The sequence below is a fragment of the Gavia stellata genome, chromosome 2 (assembly GCF_030936135.1).
Source record: "Gavia stellata isolate bGavSte3 chromosome 2, bGavSte3.hap2, whole genome shotgun sequence".
In the NCBI taxonomy this organism is placed as follows: Eukaryota; Metazoa; Chordata; class Aves; order Gaviiformes; family Gaviidae; genus Gavia; species Gavia stellata.
This window is the reverse complement of record NC_082595.1, coordinates 20,663,428-20,677,755: the sequence shown is the minus strand read 5'-3', so window position 1 is coordinate 20,677,755 and position 14,328 is coordinate 20,663,428. Positions and strand designations below refer to the sequence as shown.

Below are 14,328 nucleotides of genomic sequence, written 5' to 3'. Positions count from 1 at the left end.
TCGCTAGCTGTGGGAGGGGAGCACTGCTCTTTTCTGACAGTGTCTGTAGACCAGCAGTGATAGCATTTGGCACAGAATTATTTTTCTTCTTGGCTGGACTTATTCTAGTGACAATTATCTCTTTCTCCTTCCCTTCCCCTCTGCCTGTGCTTGAAGAGTTTGCATCAAGAAAAACAGACCCATTCTAGGCTGCCAGGGCAAGAAGTGCAAATTGGAAACAAACCTCCTGTGGAATTATAAAGAGGGAAGTACCGGAATCACGCAGCATTACAAACTCACACTTCCATTTTGTCAAGTTTGAAAGTAATGGAAATTCTAGGAGCTTAAAGTGGTTTAATTGGTCAAACAAAAAAAGATGTGGAGACTACTAGCCCAAATAATCAATTTGATTCCCCCAAACAGCTTGATCTGAGTGGTGTTCTTCAGCCAAAATGTTTCCCAAGGAAGGGGGGCAGGAGACTAGCATGAGACAACATGTCTAGTATGTATGTGTTTGTTAGCAGACAAGCTTCTTGCCCTTGGAAGGGGAATGAATTATGAACTTGGGAATAAGCGAACAGTGGAAAGTAGGTCTGTGACTGAAAATGCACAAGTCCTACCTGGTGACATTTTTGTTTTAACTGAAGCAGATGATCAGCCTGACAGTAGCTGGTGCTATCTTTCTCTTTCATTGCACCTTGGCACTAGTCTGAATGCCACTACAGCTGCATCCTCTCCCACTAATATAAGCAAGGGGGCAAAGAGTGCAGTTCTGACATGCCATCTGCCTTGTGCACAGCTAACTTGTGGGTACACCAAGATGGGGGAACTTCTTGGGTTTTTTCCCAGCCCGAGCATAAGGGTGAACTTCTCTGAGTGGCTCCTCTCCCCAGTCATCCAGAGCTACAGGGAAGAGAGAAGGTGAAAGCCAGATAGCAGCTAACAGCTTTCCATTCTTGGACCAGTACAAGTTAGAGCAGTGAGGGAAGGCTACATGTGAACTACACAATTGTGAGTTACTGCAGTGCAAGGAAACCTAGGTGGGTCTGCTTTGCTTCCCCATCCTTACTGGAGCTTTCCTACATCAGTGTGCTGGAGATATATGTGTCAACTCTATTACCATTATAGACTCCCCCATTTCTCCCCTTGTTTAATGGAAATGCTGGAGAAGAGTTTGCCACAGACTCTCAAGGCTCCAGGAGCCCTTTCAGAAATAAGGCCTAGACTCAGCTTGAAATGCCAGATGGTACACAGCAGACTACATGTCTGGGGGAGCAGGATGCTGCTCCTGCTCAGAGCAATGGGGTGACAGTCCTGCGGCTGGAAGACATGAAAGCAAGCTGCATGAGAGTGAGCTGAGGTGAACTGGCCTCTTCAATAGAAATATCCATAGAAGACCATGCACAAACATGCTGCCCCTGCAGTCAGAACTGCTGTCCCACGGAGCAACACGGGAAGAAGGGTGATAAGAACAAGAGGTGCTGTGGAAGCATGGGGACAGATAAATTTCTGACATACACAGGACAAGGGATGGTGAGGTGTGGTAGCAGCCTGGACAGAGTAAAAAGAGCGGGATTAATCTGGAACATGACAAGGAAGAGAATGTGGTTAAACATTGTGCTGTTCCTGAGTATCTCCAGAGAAACCGAAGTTCCTGTGCCTTTTGGGCTACAGAAAAGGTGCCCAAGACAGGCCACGTATGACAGATCATTTGAAGCAGGACAGCAGAAAATTGCAAAGAATCCTGCTTTGAGTCTAGAACAGGACAGATAAAGGCAAAGAGACCCAACACCACTCTCCCATTACACAAGTAGGCTCAAATGTAAGACATCACTCAGCACCAACGTCAATTTAATTCTTCCCTCTTCAGGACAGGAACAGGGCAGATAACCCTGGGGTTACATCAGCAAGCAGAAAGAGGGCTAAGAGACAACTGTGCTGGGAAATCCCAGCTAAACATGCAGGCAACAGAACCACTCTACTCAAGACAGCCCAGACCTGGGTGGGGGAAGAGCATAGTTCTTCTGAGTCACTGAGGTGCAGTCCACTCAGCTGCCCAAAACTGCAACCCAAAGGATAGGTCCAGGAAAACAAAACCAAGTCTTCTTCCTGCTGTTCTGTCCAGTTCCTATGAGGCAGCAGGTTATTATGGCCCTATGCAGCCCCGAAAGTAGTGAAAGAAGCAAGTCCAAGTCTGTAAAACTACAGGGTCAATGCAACGGCTTTGGCTGTTGTGTTCAATACAGCATTGGAAACAACTGGAATGTCTCTGGCAACTCTCTGAAAGGGCAGCATGTTGGGTCCTTCCAATGTGTCCAGGATACCTGCAGGGAACAGAAAAAAGGGGAGAGTGGCAAGAGTTAGTTCAGATGCAGATAGCACAGAGGAACATAGATCCTTTCACTTGGAGGGTACCAGGTCCAGTTCCCCGCCATTTGACCCGAATTCAGTCATTGCCAGGGATACTGCTCTGCTGAGGCAGCTTGATAAAAACCCCTCCCCACCTCACCCCAGCACAATCCTTGCTCTTAGACCAATTCTTTGCTTTCATCCTGAGATACATTTGCAGACTCACATCAGGAGCTGCAGTTGGGGGTGCAATGTGGATTTTTTGTCACTGCAATGCGAACATAACCCCTGCTTGGCAGGAAACATGCGTGCCGATGCAAGCGGCCTCCAGTTACTGTCAATGATCTTCTCAAGACTGATAATCAGTCTTGGAGATCCTTGAAGGATAAAATATACTGCAAGCAATTTTTTATTTCATCTGCTGAAAAGTTGCAGATCAGGGCTCAGAACCTTCGCCATAAGAATGGATCCAGGAAAGAACAGTATTTACATCTAAAAGGATTTGTAATGCTGTGCTGTAACCCCAAATTATACAGATTTAGCTGCAATACCATGAACAGATCTGGCTGCCTAGAGTCAGAAAGGGGCTTGCTTGCCTTTTATTTAAAAAAAAAAAAAAAAAAAAAAAAGGAGACCTGAATATGTATAGCCTGGTAAATGGCACTGACTGGGGAAGATGCAGCTTCTGCTATCAGTGTTGTGCAACACAACATAAAAAAAGGTATTACACAAAGGAGAGAGACTTATGACACATTTCCTGATCAGAGGAAAGCAACCTGACCTCAGCAAGATTCAGGAAGGGATTGGACATCTGTATGCAAGAACAGTTAGTGCTGTAACACTTCACTTGTGGGGAAAGAATAAGCATCCTGCGTCACAACTTAGGTTTTAAGTACTAAAACTCAGTGCACAGAGACTACCCCACACCTACCTGCTGTCCTACTTTGACAGCTTCCTCTAATAAAGCTAATGCTGGTCACTTTTGGGTTGCAAACTGGCACAAATGCCCTCAGGTCAGATCCAAACTATCCATCCTTTCTCTCAGAGAGAACAAAAAGCTGCTCTTCTTCCCCAGATCTAACAGGATAGGTCTTCGTATTGCCCTTACTTACCTTCTACCACCTTGTGATAAGCAAAGTGCAGATAGAGGAGGAAAAGCATATGCAGAGCAGCAAGGGTCCCACACAGGATGAGCCGCTGCGTATGCCCCACAGTGCGTGACACCAACACAGCAACCTAGGAGAGAGGAGGAGATTAGAGACAAGGTAGCTGCTACCTGAGCCTCTGGCATTGCAGTCAGGAGCACAGAGGAGGACGGGCCAAGCAGCAAGAGCCAGTGGAAACACTGCTCAGAGTCTGTTTTGCAGTTTGCATCACCAAATTCAGACTAATCTGACTTTGTTTCATGTAGGTAAACCTTGTCAAAAGTTCAGGATGCTCAGGCATGGCTCTCCATGGCAGCAGGGGCTGTAAGGGAGCAAACCTCCTGCAGCTGTTAGAATGTGCAAGGATATTAAGCCAAGTGTCACCTCCATACACCAGTGGCCAAATGACCAAAGAGCATCAGGCTGTTCTTCACAGCAGCCTAACTGGCTGTGAAATTAACTGCCTGGCCCAAGGAACAGAAAGCCAACAACACTTCCCCTCCCCTTTTTTGTCCCTAGAAGAGGAGGGCCCCAGGCTGCCTGTCCCTTACCATTCGTAGTGTAGAGAGTCCACCAACACCCAACCAGAAGATATAGAAGAGGGAGTGGAAGTGGATGTTATACGTGACAAAGAGAGTGATGCAGTGTCCAAAAAGGCCATAGCCCTGACAAAACAAAAATGTCTATGTTACAAGTGTCAGTCCCACACAAAGGGCCCTTGATCAAGGGCATGAGCAGCCTATTCCTGCAACGCTTCACCAAGGCAAAGCCTCACAAACCACTCATTTAATGCCAAAGAGTCAACCAGCACAACAATTTTAACAGCAGCTCACACCCAGATAATCTGTCTGAAGGATTCACAGGGATGTCAGAGATCACAACCTGGGAAAAAGAGGAAAGAGCCTCTGATTCCAGAGAAATTGGAATCTCCTGGTTTTTTATCACCAGACTCTCAGATCAGGAAGTGCAAAGCAGGAGACCTGCACGAAGGAACTGCCTTTTTGTGTTGTCGCTGTGCCTGGGATGGGGCAGGTCAGAAGAGTATCCTGGAATTCCAGGTTGTCCCAGTGGAGTCACCTGGGACCACCAATTTACAAGGACTTTTCCCATTCTCTGCGAAGAGCTCATAGGCCACCCTCATGCTGGAACACCATGCAGCCAACCTGCACCTTGGAGCATCCCCACCTGTACATACCAACAGTGACAGCATCTGCACCATCGTGATTTGGGCGTTGCACAGATACGCCAGGAAATAGATGAACGAGGAGACGCCCAACCAGTAACCGAAGCAGGTGCCAATGGCTGTGCCCATCAGTGTGCCTTCCCTCTGTGGAGACAGTGTCAGGATGAGGAGGACTCAAAGAAGTGAGGAGGAGCATCTGGACGATGCTCTTAGTCGTGTGGTTTAGTTTTAGGTATTCCAGCAAGGAGCAGGGAGTTGGACTCAATGGTCCCTTCCAGCCTGAGATAAATTCTATTCTATCATTCCAAGTGACCTGCTAACACCCACATTCCACCACAGAGAGTTCCCAGAGCCTTTCTAGGCATTATCAAACAGCTGGCTAGCAGCACCCAGGCTACCATGTGACTGACAACCCAGCTCTCCCAGCAGCAGAGCATCAAGACTTTCTCATGCATCCTTCCTCCCATCCCCAAACCAACAGGCTCTTCCTCAAATCAACCTGCTTTTCAGCAAGATGCTATTCAGTCACGGAAGAGGTTTCCTCTCCCTTTCTAGTGTCACTATAGCAATCCAGAGCCCGGTCAAACTACAACTTATCACTGAGACGTCACGTACAATGATGGTGTCCGAGGTCTTCATCCCATGCAAAAGGATGGCCACCAGTGTGAAAACCAGCATGAGGGGTCCATAAAGCTCGCCTGCAATCTTCTACAGGAGGAGACAGATCAGGGAGGGTTTGGTTAGTGCTCCCCACCCCAACTGATGCGAGAAGTGCCCTAGATGAAGTTTATCAACTGTCTGTCTGAGAAGTAACAGAAAGGCCATTGTTGGCAGGAGCCAAGCAGAATAGGTTGTGTGGTGAGGAGTCTGGTGTGTGTGAAGTCTAGAAGTTTAGAACTGTACCAGCACTAAAGGTAGCAGATCAGGGTTTGGAACAACCACAGGAAAGGGTTTACCAATATTTTCAGGGAGATGAAAACCTAACAAACTCTGGTCCTTAATAACATGGACTACTTTAGTTTTACAAGGTGTCTGTGGCACGTTCATTTGGCCATGGAATCTGACTCAGCAAGAGGGAACTCACCTGTGGGAAATTAATCATCTTTACAGGAATCATGGACTCCAGCAGTCTGCATCACAGCAAAGCAGGGAATGACATCAGGAGCAGGGAGGACAACAGGATGGTTAATAAAATGCTTCAAAAATAAAAGATCCCATACACCCATTACCAGTGTTTTCTGCTGTGGTCACAGGCCTTGGGGGACAGAGATTCCTTCTAAAGGGTCACGTAAGGTAACTAAAGGAGAAGAACCTTACTGTCAATGAGTTAACTTTGCTGGGGGGGATTCAATGAAAACATTTAGGGATCCACTCAGGGATGAGAGATCATTGACAGAACAGCAGGAAGGAAAAGCACCTTTCATCATCCAGCCTCCCAAAACTTTGCCTTTTTGGACGCAGCTGCGTTGCAAACCCAACAGAACCCACATGATGCACCCGAGTAGCGGAAGGCTGAAGATGCCCCAAAGCCCCTTCTTCTGCCCTGAGCAGCAATGCCGGGTGACAAGTGACAGGGCTGCCAGCCCACCTGGGGGGCCTCATTAAAGACACTGGGACAGTTTCCCCATATCTGAGCCTTGCTGCCAGCCCACCCCAGCTTGCTTGCTTTTGGGGGGGACAGTCAGCCTCTCGCTGACAAAAAGCTGCCGGCCCTCCCGTTCCCCCATGCCCCCCGGTGGAGATGGCCAGGCCGGGCCCTGCCCACCTGGCGCGCACTTGGACGGGCTCCACGTCGAAGTAGGGCCGGAGGATGTCGATGTTGGCATAGAGGCTGAAGGCCCTGGAGGCTTGCCTCTTCCCCACCTGCCACATCTGCGGAGAGAAGGGAGCTGGCGGCGGCAGGCCGGGCAGGCGGGGCCCGCCGGGGCTGGGGGCGGCAGGGGGCCGCGCTCACCTGGTCAGCCACCTGCCGGCCCAGCTGCCCCCGCAGCCCCTTCATGCCCAGGAATTCTCCGTCCTCCTCCTCGGCGGCCCCTGCCTCGCCTTCCGCCTCTTCCTCCTCCTCCTCCTTCATGCGCTGGTGCATCTCCCCCATGTCCTCGAAGCTGGAGCCCGACGTGTCGTCCATGTTCTCCATGTCGATGACGGCGGAGCCGCCACCCTGCGGCGGGGCAGACAGCCTCAGCGCCCGCTCGGCCCCGCAGCGCCGCCGCCGCCACCACCCCCGGCCCGGCCCGGCCCGGCCCCACCTGCATGTTGTCCTCGAAGCCGCCCCAGTCGGCGGCGCCGCTCCTGCCGCCACCCGCCGCCGCCCCCGGCGCGGACATAGTGCCCAGCCCGGCCCGCGCCGCGCTGGCTGCTACCGCTCGCCAGCAGCAGAACAGCCGGATGTGACGTTAGCGGGCGAGGGGCACGCTCTCGCGAGGCCGCGCGAGGGCGGGTGGGCGCCGCCGCCATCTTGTGCGTGGCGCAGAGCGGGGAAGGGCGCAGCGGGGGAACGACAAGACAGAGAGGGGGGATCGCGGGGCGGGTAGCAGGGCGGGCGGGAGGAATGCGCTGCTGCAGGGACTCCGGGCTGGCCGGCGGCGGAGGAGCGCCGTGCTCCCCGGGCGCGGCGAGGCCACGCGTGGGCGGGCTGAGGCCCGTCACGTGCCGGGGAGCACCGCCCCCCCCGCCCCCCGCTGGCGGCGGCGGCCATGGCGGCCAAGCGGGGCACCGACGAGATGCGGGACCGCGTGGTGCTGGGCGAGTTCGGCGTCCGCAACGTGAGTGGGGCGGGGCGGCGGGGGGCGCCCGGCCTCCCCCTCACGGCCGTGGCCCCCCTCACGGCCCCGCCTGTCTGCCTCCCTGCAGGTCCACACCACCGACTTCCCTGGCAACTACCCCGGCTACGAGGACGCCTGGGACCAGCGGCGCTTCGAGGAGGTGGGTGAGCTCCGCCGGCGGTTGGGGCGGTTGAGGGGGGAAAGGGGGTCGGGGCCCGCGCGCGGGGCCCGGCGTGACCCACGGCGCGTGGCCTGTGCAGGCGTTCCGCGTGGACGTAATCCGCGAGGAGGAGGGCGCGCTGGAGTTCGACATGGTGGGCATCGACGCCGCCATCGCCAACGCCTTCCGCCGCATCCTGCTGGCCGAGGTACCGCTGCGGGCAGGCGGGGGGCGGGCAGGGACCGAGGCTTGCCGGCGCGGTGCGGGGAGCTGCGGGGAAGGCCTGGGGGTGCCGGCCTAGGAGCGGGGGGACTTGAGTGATGGGGGGTGGGGAGGGTCCTGCCTTATGTCAGCCCTTGCGGACCGCTTCTGGGTTTGGAAGAGAAGCGCAAATTGGTTCTGCAAGCCCGCCAGGAGCCCAAAGAGCGTTAGGGCCTTAGAAGCATGAGCGATAGCGCTTGTTGCTCTTAAGGGTGCTGTTGGTAGCGTCTGTGGATCAACCTGCTCTTCACTTCTCGTGATCGTTTGTTTAAAAAAAAAACAGGGAAGAGGGTATATTGGGTGTAAGGGTATATTGCGTAGCCTGGAAAAGAGTCTGTAGGGCACTTATTTGTGAGAGAGAAGGGACACTCTAGATGGATATTCTATTGGCATTAGTTCAACTGTCATCTTATGCTGACTTGATCTGTTGTCTCCCCGAGGTGCCGACGATGGCTGTAGAGAAAGTCTTTGTGTACAACAACACATCCATTGTGCAGGATGAAATCCTGGCTCATCGCTTGGGCCTCATCCCTATCCGAGCTGACCCTAGACTCTTTGAATATAGAAACCAAGGTGAGAGTCTCGGATCAAATAGAAATATTGAAGGTTTCCCCCGAAGCAGGAAATCAGGGCCGTGTAAACTGAGCAGAAGTGTGATTCCATAGAGGCTCATGCTGTTCTCCCCTTTCCAGGAGATGAAGAAGGCACAGAAATTGATACTTTGCAGTTTCAGCTGAAAATAAAATGCAGCCGAAACCCCCAGGCAGCCAAGGAATCATCTGATCCTAATGAACTATATTTCAATCACAAAGGTGAGATGTCTCCTAAAAATAGGTGCTGTTTTTCTTCTTTTTTGGTCTTGGGAGACAGGATTTGGTCTGTTCTCTCAGCCCTGTGAGCAGAGAGAAGCTGATTCCCTCATTCTGCTAACTTGCTTTTTGCCATCTCCAGGCCTGTACAGGTCAGCAACCTGTTTTGACACAGCAGCTGGCTGATACTTGTGGCTTCTCTTCGCAGTGTACAGTAAACATATGACGTGGGTGCCCCTGGGGAATCAGACAGACCTTTTTCCAGATGCTGACTTCCGACCTGTTCACGACGACATCCTCATTGCACTGTTGCGACCTGGCCAGGAAATAGATGTACTTATGCACTGTGTCAAGGGTATAGGTGAGTTGTGGGTCCTGGGGCAGCGGGAGGAGCAGTGTGAGTGCTTGGACTAGGGCGCAGCCGTGTGAAGGGGAGAGTGGAGAACTGGCTTTCTCCCTGGAACTTTAGGCCCCGTCGTCCTTGTGCTCTCGTTCCCTGAGGCCTGCCCTCATCCCTAACTCTTAACTCTTCATGCAGGTAAAGATCATGCCAAGTTTTCTCCTGTGGCCACGGCTAGTTATCGACTGCTTCCTGACATTACTCTCCTGCAGCCTATTGAGGATGAAGCAGCTGAGATGTTGCAGAAGTGCTTTTCCCCTGGAGTCATTGAGATCCAGAATATCAAAGGTACTTCTTGCCTGTTCTAAAGTGCCTTTTTCCTTACAAGCCTTAGCAGAGACTGACTAGAGACTACAGCCAAACCTTGTAGAGACAAAGCCACGTTGTGATGTTGTCTTGCCGATTAGAAACCGTTCATGCTATTCTGAGCCTGGTTTTATGGATGAGTGGCTGTCACATGCAGATGTGTTGGGTGATGCACTGGGATCTCCCTGAAATTCTAAGGCATTGGGTGCCTGTCCGCAGAGCCCTGTGGCTGCTGACTGCAGCTTCCAGTACTGTTCAATTGTCTTAAGACTGGGTAGTGAGCTTGCTCGTTCCAGCAGCTGGGCACGGAGAAGACTTCTTGTGTCCTGCCCAAGGGTACATACAAGCTTTGTGTTTGGGTTGGAACTGTTCAAGAACACCAGTTCTGTCAGGTTGGCATTTCAAGTTGGGGATGAGCTAATTCTTTATATTTGTGGCTTTGCTGCCTTTGCTGATTGGGGAGTGCATGTTTGAGGGGTAAGCACCTGTCATGACCACAAGACACCCATCTGCTACAGACGCCCATCTCGTTTCATCTTTTCCCCTTTAGGAAAAAAGGTGGCAAGAGTAGCCAATGCACGGTTGGACACATTCAGCAGAGAAGTTTTCCGTCATGAGGGTCTGAAAAACCTTGTGCGCCTGGCAAGAGTGCGAAACCATTATATCTGTAAGTGCCCCATTTTTCACGGAAAATAGAGCCCTGCTGTGGTTTGTGTAAACAAGCAGAGACTGGCCAGCATGTGTAACTGGGTCTCTGCCTCCTCCTTCCCTCCCCCCATTGTCAGCCTTCATATGTTCATATTCCACTGGGTAACTGCTGAGGTTATGGTTTGGTGTTGCTTTGGGATTGAATGCGCTTGTGCTCCCTGCTGGCAAATGAAACCTCTTTTCCTTTGGCTGTGACGATCTGGCTTATCAGAAGTGTGGTGTAAAGGAAGACAAGGGACAGAAATACTTGGAGCCAGGCGTAGGCTGAAACTGCATGGTGGCTGTGCTGACTTGTGTCTCTGTGCAGTTTCAGTGGAGTCGACAGGTATCTTGCCTCCAGATGTGCTGGTGAGTGAAGCCATCAAGATACTGATGGGAAAATGTCAGCGCTTCCTGAATGAGCTGGACTCTGTGCCTATGGAATGACAAGGCTATAGCTGGGAAGCACATCCCTGCACTGCTGTTCTGGGCTTCCTGCACCTGCGTGCAGGGGTGATTCCTCTTCTGTAGGCAAGAAGTTTGAGATGGGCTTGTTAAGAGCCCTAGGACCATCCCTTTGAATTTGTTTTCTGTTGGTAATGAGCCTCAGTGAGGAGATGCACTAAAATAAAGGCTTTTCTTTACAGTTGTCTCCTGTGCCGTTCACAATTGTGAGACTGTAATACACAGAGAAGAAAGTGGCAGTGGGTCTAAAGATGCGTAATAACATTTATTTTAGATCGCATGCAGTATGTGAAAAGGACTGGTATGGCAGCGTAGTGAAGCACCTTGCAGCAGGAATTGAGATTTAACAAGTCAGTATCAGTGCAGGACTTTTTTGCAGGTGTCTCAAAACAGCTCCAGGGTAGTTAATGTGGTAGCTAAAAGGCTGTACTGTTAGAGGGCTGGAGCATCTCGCCTGTGAAGAAAGGCTGAGAGAGTTGGGGTTGATCAGCCTGGAGAAGAGAAGGCTCTGGGGAGACCTTATTGAAGCCTTTCAATACATAAAGAGGGCATAGAAAAAGACTTTTTACCAGGGCCTGTAGTGACAAGACAAGGGGCAACAGTTTTGAACTGAAAGAGTGCAGCCATAGGTTAGACGTAAGCCATTTTTTACAATGAGGGTGGTGGTGAGATGCTGGAACAGGTTGCCTAGAGAAGTTGTGGGTGCACCATCCCTGGAAGTGTTGAAGGTCAGGTTGGACTGGGCTTTGAGCAACCTGCCCTAGTGAAAGATGTCCCTGCCCACAGCAGGGGGGGTTGGACTAGATGGTCTTTCACGGTCCCTTCCAGCCCAAACCATTCTATGACATAGTACTGGGCTTCCCTGTGCAAAGGTGGGGTTTAAAAACATGCTCTGTAAGGACTGACTGTCCCTTCTTAAATAGCTCAAGGTAAGGCATTTCTTCCTGGGTGTTAGATTTGACTAGTCTGTTCTCCCTTTCAGTGACTGAATGTACTCTGGGCTGACCTTGAAGCAGAACTGGATGGTGGAGGGCAAGTGACAGTCAAAGGCCTGTCTCCACCCAGGGAAGCCTGGGAGAACTTGCAAGTTAGTTTCAGTGGTGAGCACTACTGGTAGTCAGCACGAGGTAGGCCTTGGCTTGTGCAAGTCTCTCGCCAAGCTGATGAAGGATTTGGAACTTCAGAGAATGGCTGGAGTACTGCTGTCCCGCAGTTATTTAAGTCAATCCTTGCTACATTGCTAGAATTTAGTGTAGCAAATCATACCTTTCTCTACCTGTTTCTCTGGGCTATACTTACTTATACTGTAAACATCCTTTAGATATTAATCCCACTTGAAAAATAGTAATTTCCAGCTGGATCCTTTGGGTTTACACAAGCTGAAGCAGCTTCCATGATGAGCTGGATAGCAGTCGGGGCCTTGGAAAAAGGTTTTGTAACAAAAACTTATTACATTGATACTGCTCAGGCCCACCTCTTTGAGGGTGTCTGCTTTTGCTGTAAGAAAGACCTTTCATGCAATCTTCATCAGGTGAAGGGACAGACCAAAGGCAATAGCTACATCACTTTGTTACTGAAAGGGTCAGCTGAGAGAGTTATGGCTAAACTACAGTACTATCACAAGACACTGCTCCTCCCAGCAATAGCTAGGGTTGGGCTTGGAGGCTACTTCAGTAGCATATGCACCTTTCTGTGCTATTGCTTTGCATATTTCCGACATTGCTTATGGGACATACCCTGGAATAGCCATGCCAAAGGGTTTCATTTTGGCAACACATACCCTTCAAGCTGTAAACTGGGACTTAGCAGCTGTTGTGGAATTAATATAAACCAGCTGTGACCAGCATACTAACACTTTAAAATGCAATTTTCCCCCTGCCTTCTAATTTAATTACATAGGGAGGGGATGAACCATTCTAGACTGATAATGTACGTTGACTACCAGCAAAGGTGCTCCCTTTTTGGTAGCTGGAACAAGCTTAGGAAGCTTAGGTAGCTGGAACAATCCTTAGAAAGGCAGTGTGGGCAGAGCAGAGGCCTCAGATCTTACTAAAGCAGATCAAAGAATAAAAATGAAACCATGACACGATGTGTATGAAACTGGAATAGCTTTACTGACATTCAGAGGTGTAACACAACCAGTTCAGAGACAGCTTTGGATTTAAACATTCCTACAAAAAAGGTTCTAAAAACCATTTTAAAAAAAACCCTTTGTGTCTAGCATGAAGTCACAGAATGTTAAAAATATCACAACACAATAAATACACCCAGCCTTTGCTAGAGCCAGGAGTCATGTTAGCTCAGAGGTTAAAAAAGTTTGAGGCCAGGAGGAAAGTGGAGGGTGCTGGTGGTACAGCAGGGGCAGGAGGGTGAGTGGATTCCCAAGACCTGTTCTTCCTTTCTGTGCTCCCACTCCTCCCAGCCCCAGCTTTTCTGTCCGGTCTGTCCAAGTGGAGACACCACCTTCTCTGCCCGCCATGGCTGTTTATTACTTGTTCTGTCTCCTGGATGGCAAAACTGCCAGCTAGCTCTGGACAGCCCCTCCTGGCTCCTATGCTAACACTAGGACAGATCGAGCGAACCATGTGTCATGTAAGAAGAATCAGTTTTGCAGACTGGAGTGGTTTGATAGAGTCCCATCTCATCTAAAACCCAGTTTCTGAACTGGCTCACCCCCTGTAAACTGCAGTATAAACCCCACCCCTCCTGCCCCACCACGCAATTCTCCGAGAAGTACCAGAGCAGGTAAAAACACAGGTTACTGTCACCTCCACAGCAACAGGGTGAGGAGATCCCTTTTGGTTTGCAGGTGCTTCAGATATTGGTCCAGATTTTGTGTACCCTGCCCTGGCCATGCTCTAGTCTACAGGGCATGGTAAAAAGAAAAAAACAGTAATAATAAAAACATCTGTCCTGCTCCCCCTGAGAGATGTCCAAGAAAGGCTGGCACAAAGTAAAAGCCTTCCATTTGGCTCTGGGTAGAACAAGCTGTATGATCACATATATATACATACGTATGTATATATAATGTATGACAGTGTCTGCCTCCTTCTAGAGAGCAGCTGCACCTTAGAAAGGCTGATCTCGAGGGAGATCCTAGAGCACTGCTAGGCTTCCTGGCACGCAGCCCTCAGCGCAAGGCTCAGCGTCCTGGAGGGAAACGGATTCATCAGAATATCAGTCCGCTAGGGACAAGTGCTGATAGGCATGACAGGAGTGTCTGATGTGTTCCGCACAAAGCCCGGCTACTAGTAGCCAGAGGAAGATTAGGGTAGCCCCTTTTCACATGGTGCACTACTCTGCCTTTTGCATTAATCCTAAACCCCAAGGGACAAAGAAACGGAGCAAGAGTGACCCAAGGCTACAGGATGACCAGGCTTTACCTAATAAGAGTCTATGGGCTCAGCTCCCACCTTGCGGAGAAGCAGAGGTCTAAAGATGCTCATTCAGTAGAGGGGAGGGGAAGGAATCAGGGAAAGCTTAATAGACTGGTTCAAATGCCACCGCAGGCCCCATCCCAGTGTAGGGAGGAGAATGGGACAGGACCTGTAAGGGGCTTTATTCAGGCGAACGCTTGTGGAGGCAATGACAAGGAGAATCTAATGTGCTTACTATAAGGAGAGACAAAATATTAGGTAGGGGAGGAGATGGTTGCAGCATCCCAGGCTCAGGGCTCAAAAGAGTCCAGTGAGGCCCTCTCCATCCTCATTTTCTAGCACATCCGTCTCCAATGATGGCTTCACCTTTTTGAAGAGAGATGGGAGGTTCCGGATATGAACCTCCTTGCGGAACTGCTCCCCGAGGGGCTTCTGCAGAGGA

The 14,328-nt window shown here is 50.7% G+C and overlaps 3 protein-coding genes across 3 annotated transcripts in view; 1 reads left to right on the top strand and 2 right to left on the bottom strand.

The window, feature by feature from the left end:
- Nucleotides 1–1,813: 1,813 nt before the first annotated feature.
- YIPF3 (Yip1 domain family member 3) lies at nt 1,814–6,983 on the bottom strand. The gene is made up of 9 exons (XM_059834912.1): nt 6,906–6,983; nt 6,611–6,817; nt 6,422–6,528; nt 5,741–5,786; nt 5,272–5,364; nt 4,669–4,800; nt 4,025–4,138; nt 3,441–3,564; nt 1,814–2,303 (listed from the first exon to the last, which is right to left on the bottom strand). The coding sequence occupies exons 1-9, from the start codon at nt 6,981–6,983 to the stop codon at nt 2,182–2,184; spliced, it is 1,023 nt and encodes a 340-aa protein (XP_059690895.1). The 3' UTR covers nt 1,814–2,181.
- Nucleotides 6,984–7,352: 369 nt separating this feature from the next.
- Nucleotides 7,353–10,690, top strand: POLR1C (RNA polymerase I and III subunit C). The gene is made up of 9 exons (XM_059835507.1): nt 7,353–7,421; nt 7,510–7,581; nt 7,682–7,789; nt 8,283–8,415; nt 8,535–8,654; nt 8,860–9,012; nt 9,190–9,339; nt 9,908–10,024; nt 10,373–10,690. Exons 1-9 carry the CDS (start codon nt 7,353–7,355, stop codon nt 10,489–10,491), a joined length of 1,041 nt encoding a protein of 346 aa, XP_059691490.1. The 3' UTR covers nt 10,492–10,690.
- Nucleotides 10,691–13,211: 2,521 nt separating this feature from the next.
- XPO5 (exportin 5) overlaps nt 13,212–14,328 on the bottom strand; it is a 29,876-nt gene continuing 28,759 nt past the window's right edge. The window contains exon 33 of the mRNA XM_059831286.1: nt 13,212–14,318. Coding sequence (XP_059687269.1) covers nt 14,184–14,318 — 135 coding nt within the window. The 3' untranslated portion in view covers nt 13,212–14,183. The remainder of the gene's footprint in view (nt 14,319–14,328) is intronic.

What these genes read in the sequence shown, in the direction of transcription:
- YIPF3 (XM_059834912.1), bottom strand. Translation starts at nt 6,983, where the DNA reads ATGTCCGCGCCGGGGGCGGCGGCGGGTGGCGGCAGGAGCGGCGCCGCC. An exon ending in CCCGTCCAAGTGCGCGCCAG is followed by an intron (nt 5,787 to 6,421) that starts GTGGGCAGGGCC and finishes GCTGTGATGCAG; the next exon opens with ACTGCTGGAGTCCATGATTC. An exon ending in AGATGATTAATTTCCCACAG is followed by an intron (nt 5,365 to 5,740) that starts GTGAGTTCCCTC and finishes CTCCTCCTGTAG; the next exon opens with AAGATTGCAGGCGAGCTTTA.
- POLR1C (XM_059835507.1), top strand. Translation starts at nt 7,353, where the DNA reads ATGGCGGCCAAGCGGGGCACCGACGAGATGCGGGACCGCGTGGTGCTG. An exon ending in GCCGCATCCTGCTGGCCGAG is followed by an intron (nt 7,790 to 8,282) that starts GTACCGCTGCGG and finishes TGTCTCCCCGAG; the next exon opens with GTGCCGACGATGGCTGTAGA. An exon ending in GCACTGTGTCAAGGGTATAG is followed by an intron (nt 9,013 to 9,189) that starts GTGAGTTGTGGG and finishes CTCTTCATGCAG; the next exon opens with GTAAAGATCATGCCAAGTTT.